At 40.2% G+C, this 23,452-nt stretch overlaps 1 protein-coding gene across 1 annotated transcript in view; it reads right to left on the bottom strand.

Annotated features, from left to right (window-relative positions):
* The window catches only part of LOC112219013 (polypeptide N-acetylgalactosaminyltransferase 18-like), a 70,586-nt gene extending 59,857 nt beyond the window's left edge, over positions 1-10,729 (bottom strand). The window contains exon 1 of the mRNA XM_042301690.1: positions 10,159-10,729. Within this exon, the coding sequence (XP_042157624.1) occupies positions 10,159-10,399 (241 nt within the window). The 5' untranslated portion in view covers positions 10,400-10,729. The remainder of the gene's footprint in view (positions 1-10,158) is intronic.
* Between the last annotated feature and the right edge of the window lie 12,723 nt (positions 10,730-23,452).

Here is a 23,452-nt window from a genome sequence, read left to right as displayed (position 1 = left end):
ATCCTCTGCTTGTGACTTGCTGAATGTGCAATCCTAAAGGATTTCTATGTACATGTATAAAAATGGGTCATATCATTAAAAGTACCAAATCATTTTTTTTGTCACATGCACTGAATACAACAAGTGTAGACATGTACAGACCTTATAGTGAAATTCTTACTTACAAGCCCTTAACCAACAATGCAGTTAAGAAAAATACCTACAAAAATAAGAAATAAAAGAACCAATTCAAGAGCAGCAGTAAAATAACAATAGCGAGGCTACATACAGGGGTACCGGTACAGAGTCAATGTGCGGGTGCAGCGGTTAGTCGAGGTAAAATGTACACGTAGGTAGAGTTATTAAAGTGACTATGCATAGATGATAATGAGAGTAGCAGCAGTGTAGGGGGAGCAATGCAAATAGTCTAGGTAGCCATTTGATTAGATGCTCAGGAGTCTCATGGCTTGGGGGTAGGACCTTTTTAGAAGCCTCTTGGACCGAGACTTGGCGCTTTGGTACCGCTCGTGTGGTAGCAGAGAGAACAGTCTGACTGTGGTGGCTGGAAAAGGGTTTTGATAAAACTTTGGCAGGGTCGATAAATAATACCAAATTATTTCACAGCACTGATATAAAGATGGTACTTATTTTCTTTTGAAAAATGCTCTCTGTACAGCCAAATCAAGACCTTTTAAAACAGCTGATTGAAGAAAATGACATCGTCTTTCAAAACATAGGCCTTCTATTTCAAGTACCACAGCATTCCCTTTCTACAGATTCAATCTCCTTTGTGATTATGACTTCTTTTCAGTTTCCAATAAAAGTCTCCAGGAGATTGAAATGATGTGAAAGGGTGTTGTGTGTCATCTTAAAACAACCATACAAATGCATTGAAAAACAAGGCAAAGTAGCAAAGATCTTCCTCAGGCACATTACAATTACACAAGTCAAGCAAAAGAGACATAATGAGCTGACCCAAAATAAATTACTGGCACTGCAGCGCACTTGAAAGTGGTGAATGTAAAAAGCCCTGATAAGATTGTCATAGTATTCCAACACCATGCTGATCCCTTCTAGGAGTAGGAGTGAGGAAATGGAATGAAAAAGAATACGTCATTTCTGTTCGATGCAGCATTATTCTCCATGAAGACACAACAAACGATCAACTGCTTTCCTGTTGCTCCCCCCTTTTTCCTCAGTCACTTTTACCTACAGTTTATAATACTCTCTCTCACTACTGTTGTAATGAATCCATGGGCAACTAAAATGTTGGTGAGAGACGGTCATATTCCAGATAGTTCATTCTGGGCATATTGCGGTAGCAATTGAATGGAATGTTTGCAAGTCGCACTTGAAACCTGAGGAATAATGTGTGCTGCAAGAGCGAGTCATCAGTGTGGTAACTATGGCCAGAGCGTTTCCAGGGCGACCTCTGCTAAATCTGGACCAACAGAGTGAATTGAACTAAGATCAGTTTATGTCAGACTCAATAAGGGAGGATGTGCTGGTAATTGAAATGTCCTCATCCGCTTCAAGCCCGAGTGGTGCAGCGGTCTAAGGCACTGCATCTCAGTGTTAGAGGTGTCACTACAGACCCTGGTTCAATCTCTGGCTGTATCACAACCGGACGTGATCAGGAGTCCCACAGGGCGGCAAACAATTGGCACAATTGGTTAGGGGAGGGTTTGGTCGAGGTAGGCCGTCATTGTAAATAAGAATTTGTTCTTAACTGACTTGCCTCGCTAAATATTTAAAAAAATGAATAAAATAAAGTAAAGCACTGCCTCGTCACAGGATACAAACTCGGAGCAGGCTGCCACACCGTGTCATTCTTCTCAGATGACAATGTAATCAGACATTTCAGACAAGCGTGAAAACCGGACTCCCTGCTTTTAATGGATTCTGAGGAAATAAGCCCCTCTCAGGCAGAATGCACTGACACTTATCTTGCAAACTGGAAGAAGGGACCAAGAGAAATGTAGATGCCCTGATCTGTGTGGTCTGGTTTCATAAAGTGTGCTTTCGCCTTACGCAATGATTACTTTGTTAAGTTTATGATTACTTTATGAAAGCTGTCACATTAACTGTATCCCCAAAATTGTATATGGTAAAAAAACAACTAGTTCTTAGATACAGCACGTATGAAAAAATTATGCACAGTCTGCGCTGATGTATGTTCCACAGCAGTGGTATTCAAAGTTGAGGTTGTGACTGCTAGTGGGGTCGTGGGGAAACAAAAAATTAAGAGTACAGATTATTTTATGGGACAATATACAAAAGTTGAGAATGATACTTTGAAAAAATACAATATTAATGAGAAAATGTATTTACTCATTTTGATAAGACATGAAAATGCAATGACTGAAGGTTATTGTTGATGGGTTTTTTTTTTTACACACTATTTTTTTTACAAACTTGGTGACACATTGCTTAGGTAAGAGTGAGACATGCATACTTTATGCACGAGGAATCCTCCCCCCTACTCTGGAGGAGGTGGGTGTGGAGTGGGTCATAACTCTAAAATGCTACTGACTGTCTCCTATGGAGGGTGAGTCCATTATGAACCTCCCAAGGGGGGGTTCTGGATCAACTGCAGTGGCAGTCCCTCTTATCTTTAATTAATAGATGAGCGTTATAGGTCTAGTGAGGGCCAATCCAGCAGCTGAGAGGACCCTTCTGCATTTTAATCATTTGGCGCGGGCCTCAACGTTCCCCTTCAGCTTGCCTTGGGAACAGGGTTGGGTGGTATCTAATAGGAAACATTCTTAACCTTCTAATGAAAGACCTGACATTTCTTCTACTGTACACATAAAGCACAACTGCAGTCATATACTGAATGTTTGATGAACAGGCACTCACACACACGAGAGCCAACACACCCTATAGTCTACTGCAAAGATGTGAAACTCCATGGCATCTCTCGTTTTATCATAAAGGGCAAAATTGGACATAGACCTACACATTTTGGGGATTAAAGGTCTTTTAAGGTCCCACAGTTTGTCCCTGCTACCAGATATCATTGACAACATAAACAGACCCATTCACAAGAATATAACATGGCACCAGCTACAGGGGTGCATCTATGGGAGTTCTTGCCAAATGCTCCAAGTGCTAAATTTACTCATCAGCTCACCACCAGCATTTGAGTCACTCAGCACCCTGACCTCCAGTGTGAAGTGCACTAGTTCCTAGCTATTTGTATATGTCCATCACGTTGTATTAGTGAAAACTATTAATCCTCTTTTAGCATGGTGTTTAAAGCATTGCTTAACTCCTCTAACTGTACTTGGACAGGACAATATCAAATACTTTGAATTTAACACAATGTGGTTAAGATTGATAATCACATTACATGGAATAGTTTTGATTATATTTTATTTTATAGTAGGTCACCTAAATTTAAACACATTTTCAGGATGGAAAACTGTTCTTCAGTGTAAACTTGGAACAGTAGTGGAGAGGGTAGCAAGTTTTAAGTTCCTCGGCATACACATCACAGACAAACTGAATTGGTCCACTCACACAGACAGCGTCATGAAGAAGGCGCAGCAGCACCTCTTCAACCTCAGGAGGCTGAAGAAATTTGGCTTGTCACCAAAAGCACATCCTGGCGGGCTGTATCACCGCCTGGTACGGCAACTGCTCCGCCCACAACCGTAAGGCTCTCCAGAGGGTAGTGAGGTCTGCACAACGCATCACCGGGGGCAAACTACCTGCCCTCCAGGACACCTACACCACCCGATGTTACAGGAAGGCCATAAAGATATCGAGGACATCAACCACCCGAGCCACTGCCTGTTCACCCCGCTATCATCCAGAAGGCGAGGTCAGTACAGGTGCATCAAAGCTGGGACTGAGAGACTGAAAAACAGCTTCTATCGCAAGGCCATCAGACTGTTAAACAGCCACCACTAACATTGAGTGGCTGCTGCCAACACACTGACACTGACTCAACTCCAGCCACTTTAATAATGGGAATTGATGGGAAATGTAAATATATCACTAGCCACTTTAAACAATGCTACCTTACATAATGTTACTTACCCTACATTATTCATCTCATATGCATACGTATATACTGTACTCTATATCATCGACTGCATCCTTATGTAATACATGTAACACTAGCCACTTTAACTATGCCACTTTGTTTACATACTCATCTCATATGTATATACTGTACTCGATACCATCTACTGTAGCTTGCCTATGCTGCTCTGTACCATCACTCATTCATATATCCTTATGTACATATTCTTTATCCCCTTACACTGTGTATAAGACAGTAGTTTTGGAATTGTTAGTTAGATTACTTGTTGGTTATTACTGCATTGTCGGAACTAGAAGCACAAGCATTTCGCTACACTCGCATTAACATCTGCTAACCATGTGTATGTGACAAATCAAATTTGATTTGATTTGATTTTAACTTTAAAACAACTAAAACCAGATAAAGTATGTAGAAAAGATAATGGACCTACAGATTTTAAAAGATAATCTTTGAGAACTAACAAATCACCTAAATAAAAGCTAGACAGTGAGGGAGAATTGAAAATTCCCAAAAAACAATGAATTTAGAACGTATAGAATTTGTTATTATGTTTGAGCAAATGACCATGGCACTAGCCATGGCAAAATGCATTGAATTGCAAGAAATTTGCATCAAAACAGCAAAAATGTCTCAGCTCCAGGGAGAAATTAGAAGGATTGCAGGAAATTGGCTTAAAAATGCAACAATCTCTCTACACCGCCAAGATGAGGTCCAAAACAATTCTTTAAAATTCAGCCGCACAGACCGCACTCCATGCCATGCCCACCACCTAAGCCCATTTTTGATCCAGAAATCCCTGAGTACATTATTTCCTGAATTATAGTTGCTCCGGTATAGTATGCATTGGTTAGAGCTCAATGTTAAATTTAAATCTCCCTGCCATCATCTGTAAGCCAATATGACACCGATGTCTATGAAAATTTGCTAATCAACGTGGAGGTACACAACACACTCCCCTCGTAATGAACCGTCTAAACAAGAACCACTATTCCAGATTTTTTGACAGGGTCATAAGCATTAGGGTGGTCAGAATGATTTTGGCCCAAACCTCTCAAAATCTAGACGTCGGATTAAACAAGGCTACAGTGTCCATAAGGTGACCATTAGACTTAGATCCATGTGGACTGAATAAGCTTGTAGGTACAACAGACTTTTATTAAAATTCACCATTTACCAGTCTCGCATGCACATTTCTGCCCAATAAAAAAAATAAAAAAAAAGTGCTACCTTTTTGTAGTATTTCTGACAATGCTAACATCTTTTCAGCCAAATCTCGGAGTTCTAAGACCACGTGCAACTCAGTTGCTGCGCAACAGTAGCAGTTAGCTAGTAGAAGGCTAGCAGCTGTAGCTAGCTAGCTTACACCAGTTGGATGAGAAGCAAAGTGTTTTCACGATACCAGAATTTTGACTTTGATACCAGGTTAAGTATTGCAATACTTGATACCAACATGATACCAGGGCAAAATAAGAAGGCATATTGGCCAGTCACAGAATGCCATTTGATCCAGACAGATAAGCTACTGCTCTGTTCAATTGTTAGGCATCTTTTGAGTTCAATATCATTACATTTCTATATATTTTTTTATTTTTCCAACAGCCATGTATGCATTAATGACTCAATTATACAAACAATTTGAATTTGTTTTCACCAAGTTAACTACATAATGGTAATAACTTGAAAGGTAAATCTCTATTGATATAGTGGATAAATCAAGACGTAACATAGGCCTAACCACAATACAGGTGAATGCATATTCGTAAGGTGTGCGCATGCATTGCATTATTTCGCTTGTTTTAGCTAATTTCAAGCAATCCGTTTCCCTTCGATTTGGGACTTATATTATCGTACTGATCAACAAAAGAAAAATGTGCGCTCTCATTCACGAGGCAGTCAGTTCATGGATGCAATGGGGGAGAGAGACCAAATAAGTGAATGAATAAAGTTTTTGAAGGCAATCAGCTTTGAAATCAGCACATTTTGCATTATGGTTTATAACAAACAAAGTACTCTAGGGTAGTGAATAGATGTTAGCTTTATCTGTCAGCTAGCAAGGAAAGTTTGCCTATAAAGCTGGAAGCTACCTGTATCTTCATCCACTGTAAAGTCTATGGACATTGTTTGGCAAACAGCAATTAACAGTTTTAACATTTCTACATGCAGTGTCACTGCATCATGAGTGGGGAGCTAACATGATGCATCCCAGACTCCCAGTGCAGGATAGCAACGAGTAAGTGGAGGGGTCAGCTGAGCTGATAGACAGGCTTGATCCGTGAGACACATTAGACAGAAGTGCCGAAAGTAACACATTCTAGTACCAAACCATCTTCAAAAGTAACGAAGCGTCGATATACCGTGCAACACTAGAAGCAAAAAGGTAGGTAACTAGCTAGCTATATTTTGCCATGGAAGTATTTTCATAGGTCTGAAGTCAGCTTTGTAAACTGCTGTAATCGGTGCTAAAACAAATAAGATAACGAAAGTCCATGTTTGCTATTATAGCCAGTTAGATACACCAAATTTCGGGAGGTTTGGAAAAACGGTCACGTTGCTAATTTATAATACACGCACACCAGAACAGATACATCGTGGTTAGAAGATCCAGCGCAAATTCTAGCCCTTACCTTATGCATTAATTCAGTACGCTCGCTCCCTCTGTCAATTACATTTTCTTCTTGTCATTAGAACACAAGTTACTTTTCAATGTGTTACCGAAAACCTGAATTTTCCATCCACAAGTATAAATAAAGTAGCAGGGGTGCGGATTGCACACAAGCATCCAGGTAAAACAACATAAGGATCATTGCTTGCGAGACCTGTGCGCAGTCAAAAGAAAATGTCATGTTGCTAACTTGGTTAACTATGTGATGAATTAAACCGTTTAACCCATCAACTGTTTTAGACTTTACATTTCTTACCAAGCAAGATAAAAACGTTCCACCAGTAGAGTTAATTAACAAAAACATTTTTGCAACGAACGCATGGTCATCAGACTGTCCATTTAAGTAGTGTCAAGTTGACGTATCTATAACAGGGGTCGTAGCGTAACAGGGGTCGTAGCGTAAGTGGATATTTCGACCATTCTATTTCGTATTTTTATTTTACACCACCCTCCATTTCCCAACATACAGGCGCACCAGTTGAGTGCTTATTTTCATTAATTAGGTGTCTCTTAAAAGAGCCTTTGGGTTTGTTGGGCATTGTCAAGTGGCAAGAAACAGGGAGTGTGACGTGTACTAGTGCGAACGGTAGAGAGACCAGCTCTCAAACTCTCAAGAAAGACGTTGTTGCCCTCATCCATCAGATGCATGCCATCCTTACAGTACAAATGCATGCGATAAGTTGTACAGGTTGTAAACATTCCTCCTTTTCAGGTGCCTCTGTCATTTGAGAAATTTGTCAAGCTGCCCCATGTGGCGCTGACAAACAACTTACGTTTATTCATGTGCACACATTACTTCGCACACTATCAGTAGCACTTATGCCTGGGCTGTTCCAAATCTGTGAGTTATCCTACCTGTTTTCATATTTATACTGCCATTTACAAAATGTGGGGATGTGTGCTCCTTTACTGGAGTTGGACAGCTGTGTACAGCATTACTAAGAACATTGGTAGCTGAAGGATTTAAAGCACCTATGCAATGTCAGATTTGTAAATATGCATTCTTAAAAAAGTGTTTTGTACTAGTCTAATGACTTTGAATTTGACAGGTTTTTCTCAGCAGTTTGTCATTTGTCACAGTGTTTGTACCAGGAGTTACCAAATTTGCTATTGACGAGCCACAGGATTATGCAGCCTTTTTTTTTTCAAGCCCAGCGCTAACACAACTGATTCTACCACTCAGCTGTTCATCAAGACCTCAGCTGTTCATCCATATCTTGACAGGTAGAATCAGGTATGGTAGAACTGGGCTTGAACAAGAAAGCCTGCATAACCCTGCAGCTCTTCAAGAGCAATTGTGGCCATCCCTGAATTGTATGTAAAACATGTACGATATGAGATGAATGATAGTGAATTATTACAAAATGTACAATTTTTTACAGGTAATGTAGTACTAGGTCTTTCTTCAGTAAACTACAAAAGTACATTTTCATGTAAATAATTAGTGAAACATGATTATTTAAAGTATATTCCAGCAGCTTTCTCAATTGTCTTGTTAAGAGATCAGGGGAGGGGAAAATCAAGTTTACTCCATATTGTCTTCCCTCAGCTCAGCTGTTGACATTAAATAAATACTAATAACTATTATTTCTGTTGCCATTATGAATTTTTTTTCCTCCCCTTTTTCATGATCTCCAATTGGTTGTTACAGTCTTGTCCCATCGCTGCAACTGCCGTACGGACTCAGGAGAGGTGAAGGTCGAGAGCCATGCGTCCTCCAAAACACGACCCTGCCAAGCCGCACTGCTTCTTAACACACTGCCCGCTTAACCTGGAAGCCAGCCGCATGTATGTGTTGGGGGAAACACCGTACAACTGTCCGGGTTAGGGGAGGGTTTGGCCAGGGGGGGCTTTAATTGGCTCATCACGCTCTAGTGACTCCTTGTGGCGAGCCAGGCGCCTGTAGGCTGATTTCGGTCGTCAGTTGAACAGGGTTTCCTCCGACACATTGGTGCAGCTGTCTGGCTTCCAGGTTAAGCGAGCAGGTGTTAAGAAGTGGGGCTTTGTGGGTCATGTTTCAGAGGACGCATGACTCGACCGTCGCCTCTCCCGTGCCCGTTGGGGAGATGCAGCAATGAGACAAGATCGTAATCACGAAATTGGGGAGAAAAAGGGGGTAAAAATTACAAACAAATAAAATATTGCCTAGCAAGTTCTCATAATAACTTTGCTTTACAGAGAGTAGGCTACTGAGACAGACAGTAATGTGGCGCTCAGTGGTGAGGCTGAGGCAGGCTGCAATGCATGCAGGAGGAAGCAGAGTAAACAGAGAGAGGAAGCAAGCACAGAGAGAGGTTAGTACAGTGGTTCCTAAACTTGGAGTCGGTGTACCATGTGGGATCCCCTGAGAAAATATGTACTAATCTTATCAAACAAGCTAGGAACTTTAAAAAAGCAGCCATGTTTCAATATGAACATCTCCACATGGCCTATATTCCCTATAAGCCTACATTAAAATGCAATCAATACAGTTCTAAAAATCACCAATGCTACGTGTAAAATGTGAATAATTTCTCACATTTCCCCCCTTTCAGTGTTATAACCAGTGGGGTAGAGAACTTAAGTAAAAAAAACGTTAAAGTCGTACTTAAGTATTATTATTTATTTATTTATTTATTTTTTGGGGGTGTATCTGTACTTTACTATTTATATTTTTTGACTACTTTTACTTCACTTACATTCCTAAAGGAAATAATCTACTTTTCACTCCGTACATTTTTCCTGACACCCAAAAGTACTCATTTCATTTGGAATGTTTCGCAGGACAGAAAAATGGTCCAATTCACCATGTATCAAGAGAACATCCCTGGCAGACTCACTAAACACAAATGCTTCGTTTGTAAATGATGCCGGAGTGTGTTCCTGGCTATCCAAACATAAGTAAAACAATTATGCTGTCTGGTTTGCTTAATATATGGAAGTAGAAATTACATTTTTACTTTTGATACTTAAGTACATTTTAAACCAAATAGTATTCGTTTTTTTCTCAAACACTTTTGTTCCTGGGTGACTTTTACTCAAGTATGACAATTTAGTCCTGTGTTTGTAGAACGACTGAGGTGAATGAACCTACATCAGCCAAGGTGATGATGGCTAGGGTAATTTTTTCTTGTTTTTGCCCTTGTCCAAATAACATTAAAAATATATACATTTTATAGAATTGCAGTAAATGAGCTTCAACTAAAAATATATTATTAGTAGTAGTAGTACCCCCACCCCTTTGGACCTCACTAAAACTCAAACCCTGGTTATGGCCCTGTGTGTTATAATTTAACCTTTGTTTTTTGGAAATTATTTATCGCTGATATGAAATATACGTTCCTTGTGTTTCCAAAACCTTACCGCAAGCGATGCATGTTAACATTTAGTCTAGAACAAGCGTCGGGGATTTTAACAAAACTCCCCTGCCAAAATATACTATCGTCCATATGCGCTAAAGGAAGTTCGTGTCTATGAATAGGCTAACCTTGGATATGTTGGTTGACCACATTTTCCAGTCGGTCCAGTCGCTCTATAATCTTCAGAGTTTCTCCCTTGTTGTCATCTTCAAACTTCCTCTCCAGTTCGGGCTCTGGGACTTTGGTGTTCACATTGGCCACATAATTAGTTATCCAGCCGACGTAGAGAAGACAGACAATATTGGTCATGCCACTCAAAATAACGCATGTCGACACCAAAGTTTTGGTTCTCCTAGAGCAGACCATCATCGCGACATCCCTCCATACGGTCCAGTGCGTATACAACCACAATAGAAAATGCTTACAAAACTCAATGACAAAACGGTAGCTTCAGTGCAGGATTATAACATTGCAGCAAAGGGATAAAGCCTTCCAGCTGCTGAGACTGACAGCAATGCTAACACAGAAACGTAAATTAGTAGATGCAATGTTCAGTACTGCATATACTGGGCACCACCTGAAAGCCGCTGCTACAAATTAATCTGAGGCACAGCGCAGGCGGCCAATGAAATCCTCTGGAAATGTACACTGCATATCCGATCATTACACAATCCAATTGGAGCGTGGGACGCGTGTTCTCCACAATTCTCTCGTCCTTCAAATAGGGGAAGGTGCCGTGAGCTTTATAGATCACCTGAGTCAAGCACATCGACCCGTTGGAATTCCATTGAAGTGTGGAACAGGTGTGTGTGTGTGTGCGTATCTGTCTGGTGTGTGGGTAAAGATAATGTCTCAATACCGTAATAAATACAATTTCATCAATAATTGACTGCGATTTTTGTAAAGGTTCTTGTCTTTATCCTCATCAATAAGATGGGACATTGATGTATTACTTTGAGGCCACACGAGGCCTCCTTTTATAGACTTTATTGGTATCCAAGTAATTAGTAATCTAACATTAGTCCCCCCTTCACATCCAGTAAGCATACTGTATAGACCTTCACAGAGTATTAAGACTGTCACAATTTATTTGATTAATTAGGATCCCCATTAGCCGACACCAATGGCGACAGCTAGTCTTACTGGGGTTCGACACATAACGAAAAATACATTATGGACAAAATTCTTTACAATTTACACTACTGTTCAAAAGTTTGGGGTCACATAAAAATGTCCTTGTTTTTGAAAGAATTTTTAAAAATTGTCCATTAAAATAACATCAAATTGATCAGAAATACAGTGTAGACATAATTGCAAAAGGGATTTCTAATGAACAATTAGCCTTTTAAAATGATAAACTTGGATTAGCTAACAATGTGCCATTGGAACACATGAGTGATGTTTGCTGATAATGGGCCTCTGTATGCCTATGTAGATATTCCATTAAAAATCAGCTGTTTCCAGCTACAATAGTCATTTACAACATTAACGATGTCTACACTGTATTTCTGATCAATTTGATGTCATTTTAATGGACCAAAATTTTTGCTTTTCTTTCAAAAACAAGGACATTTCTATGTGACCCAAACTTTTGAACAGTAGTGTACATACATTTAAAAACATTAACATGTAGTGTGTGTGTGTGTGTGTTTGTGCATCTATCAGTTACACACACACACACACACACACACACACACACACACACACACACACACACACACACACACACACACACACACACACACACACACACACACACACACACACACACACACACACACACACACACACACGTAGGTCACATGGGGAGAGGTGTTGCTACTACCACCTATAAGGGCACAAGGTGAGACCCAAATGCAGACACAGGAGGCAGATGGTTGAGCTCCAATATTTATTTTAATAAAAGGGGTAGGAAAAGGCAGGTCGGGTACAGGCGAGAGTTCATAAATCAGGTCAGATTCCAAACAATACAAGACGATAGGCAGGCTCGAGGTCAGGGGCAGGCAGAGTGGTCAGGCAGGCGGGCTCAGAGTCAGGACAGGCAAGGGTCAAAACCAGGAGGGCAGCAAAAGAGAGACTGGGAAAAGCAGGAGCTGAGACACAAACACTGGTTGACTTGACAAACAAGACGAACTGGCATAGAGAGACAGGAAATACAGGGATAAATACACCGGGGAAAATAAGTGACACCTGGAGGGGGTGGAGACAAGCACAAGGACAGGTGAAAGAGATCAGGGCGTGACACCACCACTATAGTGAATAGCCTAACATCACTATGCAGAATAGCCTACCATCACTATGCAGAATAGCCTACCATCACTATGCAGAATAGCCTACCATCACTATGCAGAATAGCCTACCATCACTATTAGAGGTCGACCGATTAATCGGAATGGTCGATTAATTAGGGCAATTTCAAGTTCTCATAACAATCAGAAATCGATATTTTCGGACACCGATTTGGACAATTTTAAATTGAATATATACATATTTTTTACACCTTTATTTAACTAGGCAAATCAGTTAAGAACATGTTCTTATTTACAATGACTGCCTAAAAACGGTGGGTTAACTGCCTTGTTCAGGGGCAGAACGACAGATTTTTACCTTGTCAGCTCAGGGATTCAATCTTGCAACCTTACACTTAACTAGTCCAACGCTCTAACCACCTGCCTCTCATTGCACTCCACGAGGAGACTGCCTGTTACGCGAATGCAGTAAGAAGCCAAGGTAAGTTGCTAGCTAGCATTAAACTTATCTTATAAAAAACAATCAATCATAATCACTAGTTAACTACACATGGTTGATGATATTACTAGTTTATCTAGCGTGTCTTGCGTTGCATATAATCGATGCGGTGCACATTCGCGAAAAAGGACCGTCGTTTCTCTAACATGTACCTAACCATAAACAACAATGCCTTTCTTAAAATCAATACACAGAATTATATATTTTTAAACCTGCATATTTAGCTAAAAGAAATCCAGGTTAGCAGGCAATATTAACCAGATGAAATTGTGTCACTTCTCTTGCGTTCATTGCACGCAAAGTCAGGGTATATGCGATAATAAACATTTTGTTTTCTAATTGATAGTTTCCGGATTATACCATATTAATGACCAAAGGCTCGTATTTCTGTATTTCTATAACATAAATGTTATAATTGAGTCTGATTTGATAGAGCAGTCTCACTGAGCGATGGTAGGCACCAGCAGGCTCGTAAGCATTCATTCAAACAGCACTGCGTTCGTGCGTTTGCCAGCAGCTGTTTATGACTTCAAGCCTATCAACTCCCGAGATTAGGCTGGTGTAACCGATGTGAAATGGCTAGCTAGTTAGCGGGGTGAGCGCTAATAGCGTTTCAAACGTCACTCACTCTGAGACTTGGCGTGGTTGTTCCCCTTGCTCTACATGGGTAATGCTGCTTCGAGGGTGGCTGTTGTCGATGTGTTCCTCGTTCGAGCCCAGGTAGGAGCGAGGAGAGGGACGGAAGCTATACTGTTACACTGGCAATACTAAAGTGCTTATAAGAACATCCAATAGTCAAAGGTATATGGAATACAAATGTTATAGAGAGAAATAGTCCTATAAATACTATATTAACTACAACCTAGAACCTCTTATCATGGAATATTGAAGACTCATGTTAAAAAGGAACCACCAGCTTTCATATGTTCTCATGTTCTGAGCAAGGAACTTAAATGTTAGCTTTCTTACATGGCACATATTGCACTTTTACTTTCTTCTCCAACACTTTCTTTTTGCATTATTTAAACCAAATTGAACATGTTTCATTATTTATTTGAGGCTAAATGGATTTTTATTGATGTATTAATATATATATATATATTAAGTTAAAAGTATCCATTCAGTATTGTTGTAATTGTCATTATTACAAATAAATAAAATAAATTGTCCGATTAATCGGTATGGGCTTTTTTTGGTCCTCCAATAATCGGTATCGGCGTTGAAAAATCATAATCGTTCGACCTCTAATCACTATACAGAATAGCCTACCACCACTATACAGAATAGCCTAACACCACTATACAGAATAGCCTAACACCACTATACAGAATAGCCTAACACCACCATACAGTGAGCTGAGACCTTTAGCCAACAGCAGAGGCGGGTTCAAGGTCCAAGTCATTTTTATGACAGCTGATGAGACAGACAGAAGTACCAGGAGTCTCCCCATCAGAGCTTGAGCTCTAAAATCAAAATCTGAGCAACTGCACAAACAGATGGATTGCACAGATAGTGCCTTTAGGCAACAGATTTGATTGTTGTCTTTCATGCACCCGATTCACTAAATTACTTCTTCACCTTTACGTCTCCACCATAAACCTCATTCTCCAAGAGGAGCGCCTGGAAGGATGCAGTTGATGGATGAAAAATGCATGAGCACTGAAATATTAAGCGCTGGTAGGGGGCTCTGCTTAGAACACTGGGCCCATGAAACCAATTGAAAAACTTTGTCATGACTTTCTCATGGGTCGGAAGTATGAAATATAGTTAGCATTGGAACAGCATGTCTTGAAACCGCATGGATACTGCGAGTTAAGTTTTTTGTTTTATTTCATTTCAAGGTTTAAAAAAAAATCCCTTGTGATAATAAAGTGTAAAAACGAGCAGTTGACTAAGCTGCTACAGGCCCATGGGATCTATGCTAATCTTCCCCTCTGAGGGAAGAAATAGTGGGCTGTTATCTATTTTGAGAAAGGAGGGACATTTTAATATATTTTAAGGAGGCAAGATTATGTCAGATGATGTCGAATGCAATACAAAGTCAAGGGTTTGTCTCTTGGCAGAACAGAATGGATTTAACTAAAACAAGCCACAAGACAGCATCATTGAAGGAACATAAACTTGATGTGATTTACTAATATTATGTGCCCGTACAGTATCTGAGCTATCTAATTAAGTTCTAGTGTGGAGTAAGTAACTGGCTAGAGTTACACCTGTCAGAGGTACCTTGCTCCGCGCCATAATTGGGCTCCCTGGTCCCCGGTTCAAATCCAGGCTGCATCACATCTGACCATGATTGGGAGTCCCATAGGGCAGTGCACAATTGTCCGGGTTTGGCTGGGGTAGGCTGTCATTGTAAATAAGAATTTCTTCATAACTGACTTGCCTAGTTAAATACATGTTTTTTAAACTTGATAGCAGCCAGAATAGCAATAGCTTTACCTTCTCTATCACTGTGTCTGTCATTACCCTGTATCATCATGTAACGGTTTTCCTTAGGTGAAAGAGAGTCAGACCAAAATGCGGCGTGGCTATTGCGATCCATGTTTAATGAAACAAAGTAAAAAACACGAATCAAAATACAAAAACGTAACACGAAAACCGAAACAGCCTAATACTGGTGCAACGTACACAGAGCCAGGAACAAGGACATAAGGACAATCACCCACGAAACACTCAAAGAATATGGCTGCCTAAATATGGTTCCCAACACCTGCCTCTGATTGAGAACCATTCCAGACAGCCATAGACTATGCTAGATACCCCTACTAATATACAAACCCAATACCTAACAAAAACCCCAAGACAAAACACACCACATACAAAACCCATGTCACACCCTGGCCTGACCAAATTAATAAAGAAAACACAAAATACTAAGACCAGGGCGTGACACATCACTATGTTATGAATTAGGTGTAAACGATTGTGGAATCAACAAAGCTCCAAAATTGAAAATAATCTCTGGGGACTCATTTCACTCAAATGGATTTAATATCTCCAACCTGCAGGGGCTTACCCGCTGTCAGACAATATCAGATGACTATGTTGGGTCATGCTCTGCCTTCCTTAAATCAAGCCCTGAGTGAATCAATTGAAAATCCCTCTGTCTTGGTACATGTTTACTCCGAGCGAAGCATCAGCCTGGCACTGCTCATGAATCTAATCACATAATCAACAAGCATTGATGATGTAGACAGACTATAGAAGGTCACTGGTCAGGGATGAGTCAAGCAAAAGGCTCCCTCGATGCAATGCCACTCCTATCATCAGAAAATTAATTGAAACTGCTGAAATGGGCTGCTGTTGACGTCAGGAAATCATCCTAGCTATGCTACCTTTAACACTGGAGTAACCAGGGAAAAAGGTGCCCCAAATGTACACAGAAACCATTTGACACTTGAGCATGAGATTGCCTCATGCAATGTTGGGCATGCAACTTGAAATTAGGCTATTTCATGAGGAAATAAGTAATTGTTTCTTTACCCTTCAGAAGTGCTCTGACCTGCAGTGTTGAAGGATAGAAAATGTGTTTAGCCTCCTCCTTTGTATTTCACTGTCACTTCAAGTATATCTTGAGATGAGCCAAGTGGCAATGACAGATCTTACAATGACCTTCGCACTCAAGCAAGGGGACATACAGTATACTGTGAAACCATCATTCAATTTACTGTATGTATTAATTATGCAGGCCAGTTGTCACAGAGGTCATGAAGCTCACCCAACAACATCCATTGCCCAATCACAAAATAAGCTCTCTTTCAAACTCAAGTTATTCTGTCTTTGAAATGAAATGTCTCTATTGAAACATTGGGGCTACATGATAATATATAGAGTATAATTATTTACTGAGCAGCAATTACTTTGATCACAATACAATCTCTGTCATTTTCAATGTCTGCACTTCAGATTGAAAAAACATTTATTAAGTCTCTTTGAATGCAAAACCAATCTTATCAAAAGTGATGACAGATTAACTTTGTAAAATTGCAAGCCTTTCTAAAAAGTACTCAATTTCAGTCAAACTGTACTGTGCCTTTGCCAAAGCAATAATCAGTTGAAAGTAAAGTGAACTGTCAGGAACCTAATGAAATGAAGAGCCCTGATTTGTATGAAGCTGACTGCTGTGGTTCTACCATACAGTTGAGTAAGTAAATTCCTTCGAACACCATTCAATCATTATTGAAATATAATTAATTGCAGAAGGTAAAACACTTACTTCTTCTTGACATCCACCCACACTCCCTGAGAAGGAAAAGATCAGGGCATCTACATTTCGCTTGGTCCCTCCCTCCTGTCTGTAAGATAAGTGTCAGTGCCTTCTGCCTGAGAGGGGCTTATTTCCCCAGAATCCATTAAAAGCAGGGAGTCCGGTTTTCATGCTTGTCTGCAATGTCTGATTACATTGTCATCTGAGGGGAATGACATATTAGTGTGGCAGCCTGCTCTGAATTTGGCTCCTGTGTCGAGGCAGTGCTTTCCTAAAATGGACGAGGATATTTCACAATTACCCGCACAACCTCAATTAACCTGATTGTCCCAAAGTGATCCCAGTGTAATTCACTCTGTTGGGCCAGGTCCTCTGGAGGAAATTGAAAATGCCCAGGGAATTCCAGAGCCATGGTAACTGGAAGTAGAGGTTGGCCCTGCTTTTACAGTTTAACAGCACGTGACCTATTCAGATTAGTGTCCCCCTCTTCCATCAAGCCTTTTATGTGACTGGCATTAAAAATGCTTTCAAGAGGTAGGGGTTTGCCCATCACAACCACAGGTCTAAGCCATATTCATTGGCTGTTAGGACTCCATGCAATTGACCTCAAAGTGCCCCATCATTCTTTTATTGTGTTGATTTCCCTATGGTTGGAACAGCTTACCCACAACATCACTGCTTCACTATGCAGTTCAGTGTCCTTACTTACCCCTCTGGATTTATTTCACATGGCCTACGCAATTAAAACAAGCATTTCACCAGAAATGTGATGCATTGTACTAGATTTAGCTAAATAGCTAGTTAACATATCCCGTCCCTAAACAGGTGAACAAAGGAATGCTCAGGAAGTACTTTCTTATGCAATTCAGGAGCCTAATTCTAGAATAAATTCAGATTTTGTATATGATCCACTGATGTGCTATCACGGATCTAACATAGTTACGCCCATTTCGTTTTATTACATCTTTCCCCATTTACATTTTGAGAGCTGCAAAAGAAAATTGGATGATAGATTGCCAATAACTATCCAAGTTATAGAACACAAACCTCAATGAAGCATTGGAGGAAGAAGTATAGTAATTTTGGGAGGGAGCAGAGCAGAGCACTCATGAATGTGCATTTGTGATGCAGCCGGAGTCTAATTAAATATTGGGTAGAACCACCAGAGATCTCTCAGTAATGAAAACGCTCAATTTAAATGACACGAGAGAGCAAATAGTGCTGAAATATTACAGTGATACATAATGTAAGCTTTTCATTAACACATATCTCAGCAGGCAACCAAACAAAGTCTGCCCTGGAACTTCAAGAATCTGAACCACCACTATTCTCCACTGTCTTTCCAGTATGTAGAGAAGTTGTTCCTCAAACGCTTTTATGCTGTGACCCGCCTAAAGCTTTTTGGAGTTTTCTTGCGTGACCCACTATGTAAACAAGACACCATCTAGCCAGTCATCCCTCTGACCTTACACTTGGAAAACACTAGTTTCGATATTTTGGACATGAAATTCACTTCTTTGTCAGTTATTACTAAGTGACCTCTTTTGGTGTCCTGCCAACAACTAAAATATTTGTATGTAATATTCAGTTGGGTACCATACCTTTAAAAAGGTAAAAGCCACCTATCATTGCATTCATAAATTAGGGCTCACTATCTCCCCTTCCCAGACGAGACTGTCTGCAGATTGCTGAGGAAATAGTGTTAAGTGAACGCATCACTGTCTCCATATTAATGAGGTCATTACCGGTTCCTGACGTGCTCTACTCTGAATGGCAACAGGAAGAAAGCAATATCTAATTTCATGTTCCAAACCACCCCACCAATCCAGACATATCCTGTCAAAGAAGGAAATCCAGATGATTACTGACACAATAAACATTTGCTTGTAGGCTACTCACTGAGTATAAGACAGCCATTTCATACAATTAGGGCATTCATCTTGAGATACCATGACAATTCATGTTCATTAACGCCTTAGTATTGGTCATTGTAATGTAAAGTTTTCAATAGTATTGCTGTTAAAGTGTATTTTCATTATATTATAGTGACCTTAACCCAACACCTAGCAACCTCATCAAGGGTTTAGGACCTCTTGGTGTAACAGTTAAGGCGTTGGCTTGGCAGTTATTGGACCTGGGTTTGAATCCCAGTCGGGGCTACCCCCTGAATTTGTTACACTGGTGTCAGAAGTGGGATGGTGCCTGTGAGGCCATCTGAGTGGCGTGTACACGTGAAGAACTTGGTATAGAGAAGCGTGGGGACACACTCTCCTGAAGAAAGGAGGTAAGGTTGCTACTTTAACCTAACTCCTAGTGACCTCAACAAGCGGTTTGGACCTCTTGGTATAATGGTTAAGGTGTTGGCTTGACAGTCTCTGTACCGGAGTACGAGTCCCAGGTGGGGCTACCCCCTGATTTGCTAAAATATGATGTGCCCAAAGTAAACTGCCTGTTACTCAGGCCCGGAAGCCAGGATATGCATATAATTGAAATATTATAGTTTAACTAATATTATAGTTTATTTACATTTTAGAGTACCTGAGGATTACATAGAAACGTTGTTTGACTTGTTTGGACGAAGATTAGCGGTAGCTTTTTGGACTCTTTTTGTCTGCATGTTGAATGAGTGGATTACTGAAATCGATGCGCCAAATAAACTGACTTTTGTGGATATAAAGAAGGATTTTATCTAACAAAACGACCATTCATGTTGTAGCTGGGACCTTTGGGATTGCAAACAGAGGAAGATCTTCAAAAATAAATTATTTCTTTAATCACTATTTGTGATTTTGTGAAGTTTGTGCTGGTTGAAAAATATGTTGATATGGGGCACCGTCCTCAGACAATCGCATGGTATGCTTTCGCCATAAAGCCTTTTTGAAATCTGACAAAGCAGTTAGAATAACAAGAATTTAAGATTTTAAATGATATAAGATACTTATATGTTCATGAATGTTTAATATTACGATTATTTATTTGAATTGCGCACCCTCCAATTTCACCGGATGTTGTCGGCTTGTGTCCCGCTAGCTGGACGCCTATCCCTAAGATTAAAAGGTGTGAATGGTTTATGCTTGCATTTCTGACTTTTCATTCTACATTCCTTGTCTAGAAACAATTGATCCTTGATTGCGATATGGTTTTGAAACTCCTGTGTAAATCTAGACAGGGTGGCCCACGATCTAGTGCTTCATATAAGGAATATCGCATCAAATATTTCATGCTTGGGGTCTGATGACGCTATGAGCACACAGTAATTCTCTCAGGAGCAGAGGGGACCTTTAGAAGCTCCATGTGCAATAAGGTCACACACATCAAGCACAAATCACACTGTTAGGGCCATGCATGTAAAAGTAATAGAGGAAGATGCTGGCAATGCAACTCATCTGACTCCAACCATGTTAACAGGCATGAATGTACCTAACCATAAACATCAATGCCTTCCTTAAAATCAATACACAGAAGTACAGTGAGGCAAAAAAGTATTTAGTCAGCCACCAATTGTGCAAGTTCTCCCACTTAAAAAGATGAGGCCTGTAATTTATCATCATAGGTACACTTCAACTATGACAGACAAAATGAGGGAAAAAAATCCAGAAAATAACATTGTAGGATTTTAAATGAATTAATTTGCAAATTATGGTGGAATATAAGTATTTGGTCACCTACAAACAAGCAAGATTTCTGGCTCTCACAGACCTCTAACTTCTTCTGGACTAAATACTTTTTTGCCCCACTGTATATATTTTTAAACCTGCATATTTAGTTAAGAAATTCATGTTAGCAGGCAATATTAAACTAGGGAAATTGTGTCAGGGTATGTGCAACAGTTTTGGCCGCATGGCTCGTTGCGAACCAATTTGCCACATTGAAGGTTGTGCAATGTAACAGCAATATTTAGACATATGAATGCCACCCATTAGATAAAATACGGAACGGTTCTGTATTTCACTGAAAGAATAAACGTTTTGTTTTCGAAATTATAGTTTCCGGATATGACCATATTAATGACATAAGGCTCGTATTTCTGTGTTTTATTATATTATAATTAAGTCTATGATTTGATAGAGCAGTCTGACTGAGCGGTGGTAGGCAGCAGCAGGCTCGTAAGCATTTATTCAAACAGCACTTTACTGCATTTGCGAGCAGCTCTTTGCAATGCTTCAAGCATTGCGCTGTTTATGACTTCAAGCCTATCAACTCCCAAGATTAGACAGGCAATACTAAAGTACCTATTAGAACATCCAATAGTCAAAGGTATATGAAATACAAATGGTATAGGGAGAAATAGTCCTGTAACAACTACAACCTAAAAAACTTCTTAACTGGGAATATTGAAGACTCATGTTAAAAAGGAACCACCAGCTTTCATATGTTCTCATGTTCTGAGCAAGGAACTGAAACGTTAGCTTTCTTACATGGCACATATTGCACTTTTACTTTCTTCTCCAACACTTTGTTAAATAATGTTTCATTATTTACGAGGCTAAATTGATTTTTATTGATGTATTATATTAAGTTCAAATAAAAGTGTTCATTGTTCATTCAGTATTGTTATAATTGTCAGTATTACAAATATATAAAAATCGTCCGATTAAATCGTTATCGGCTTTTTTTGGTCCTCCAATAATTGGTATCGGTATTGGCGTTGAAAAATCATAAAATCGGTCAACCTCTACTTAGCACACCTGTATTTGGGGAGTTTCTCCCATTCTTCTCTGCTGATCCTCTCAAGCTCTGTCAGGTTGGATGGGGAGCATTACTGCACAGCTATTTTCAGGTCTCTCTAGAGATGTTCGATTGGGTTCAAGTCCAGGCTTTGGCTGGGCCACTCAAGGACATTCAGAGACTTGTCCCAAAGCTACCACTGTGTTGTCTTGGCATGGCTGTGAGCTTAGGGTCCTGTTGTAAGGTGAACCTTTGTCCCAGTCTGAGGTCCTCAGCACTCTGGAGCAGGTTTTCATCAAGGATTTCTCTGTACTTGAGCTCAATTTTGAGTCTCATAGCAAAGGGGCTGAATACTTACAGTATGCAAATGAGGTATTTCTGTTTTTTTTCATATATTTGCAAAAATGAATGAAAACCTGTTTTCGCTTTGTCATTATGGGTTATGGGGTATTGTGTGTAGATTGCTGAGAAAAAAACATTAATTCATTTTAGAATAAGGCAAAAAATGTGGAAAAAGTCAAGGGGTCTAAATACCTCCCAAAGGCACTGAATATACGTTACACACACACATCCACCTTTTGTTGCCTTACAGTCTGAAATGAAAACACATCAAATCTGGCTTTTTCAGGCTTTATTTACACATAAATAAAGGGGGGGGGGGGATCTCAAACTCTGAAAATGTATTACAAGTAAAACACCGTATTTGGATAAGTTAACCCCCCCCCTTAGAATTGCAATTGAAAACGTGGAGGTATAACCAACCACCTTCCGTATCACAAATGAAGCTAATTGGCTTCCATCTGTGATCAGTTGTAGTGACTTTGATTAGTTCAGAATAAAAGCAGTTAGACTCCAAAGCAAAGAATCCACTGTGGGCGGAAAGGCACATTCAAACAATCTATGAGATAAAGTTGTGGAAAGGCACAAGTCGGGATGGATATAATAATATTTCAAAGGCTTTGTCTATCCCTGGGAGCACAGTTAAGACCAATATTAAAAAGTGGAAGGCGTATGGCACCCAGACCCTGCATAAATCAGGCCGCCCCTCCAAACTGGATGACCGGGCAAGGAGGAGACTGATCAGAGAGGCTACCAAGACGCCAATGGAGACTTTGAAGGAGCTTCAGGCCTTTATGGCAAAGACTGGTCAATGTGTGCATGTGACCACAATATCACAAGCACTCCACAAATCTGGCCTCTATAGGAGGATGGCAAAGAAAGAAAAAAAAACTCCACAGCCACTTCAAGTCTCGTTTGAGCTTTGCCAAAAAGCACATTGTAGATTCCGAGGCCAAGTGGCAAAAGGTGCTACGGTCAGATTAACTTTTTGGCCTGAACGCAAAATGACATGTCTAGCGAAAACCCAATACATCTTTTCCACCCAAAGAACACCATGCCTACAGTAAAGCACGGCGGTGGCAGCATCCTGTTGTGAGGGAGTTTCTCTTCAGCACGGACTGGAGCACTTGTCAGGATAGAAGGAAAAATGGACAGTGGAAAATACAGACAGATTCTTGAGAACCTACTGCCCTCTGGCAGGAAGTTTAAAATGGGAAGAGGGTTCACGTTTCAACATGACAATGACCCAAAGCACACCGCCAAAGCAACCGTACAGTGGCTGAAGGACAAGAAGGTGACTGTCCTTGAGTGGCCTGGCCTAGTTAGAGGCCCGACCTAAATCCCATCGAGAATCTGTGGAATGACTTGAAGAGTGCAGTCCATGAGCGGTCACCATGCAATTTGACTGAGCTTGAACAATTCTGCAAGGAAGAATGGGACAATATTGCACAGTCTGT

Source organism: Oncorhynchus tshawytscha, linkage group LG19, assembly GCF_018296145.1.
Source record: "Oncorhynchus tshawytscha isolate Ot180627B linkage group LG19, Otsh_v2.0, whole genome shotgun sequence".
Classification (NCBI taxonomy): Eukaryota; Metazoa; Chordata; class Actinopteri; order Salmoniformes; family Salmonidae; genus Oncorhynchus; species Oncorhynchus tshawytscha.
This window is presented reverse-complemented; position numbering and strand designations above follow the sequence as displayed.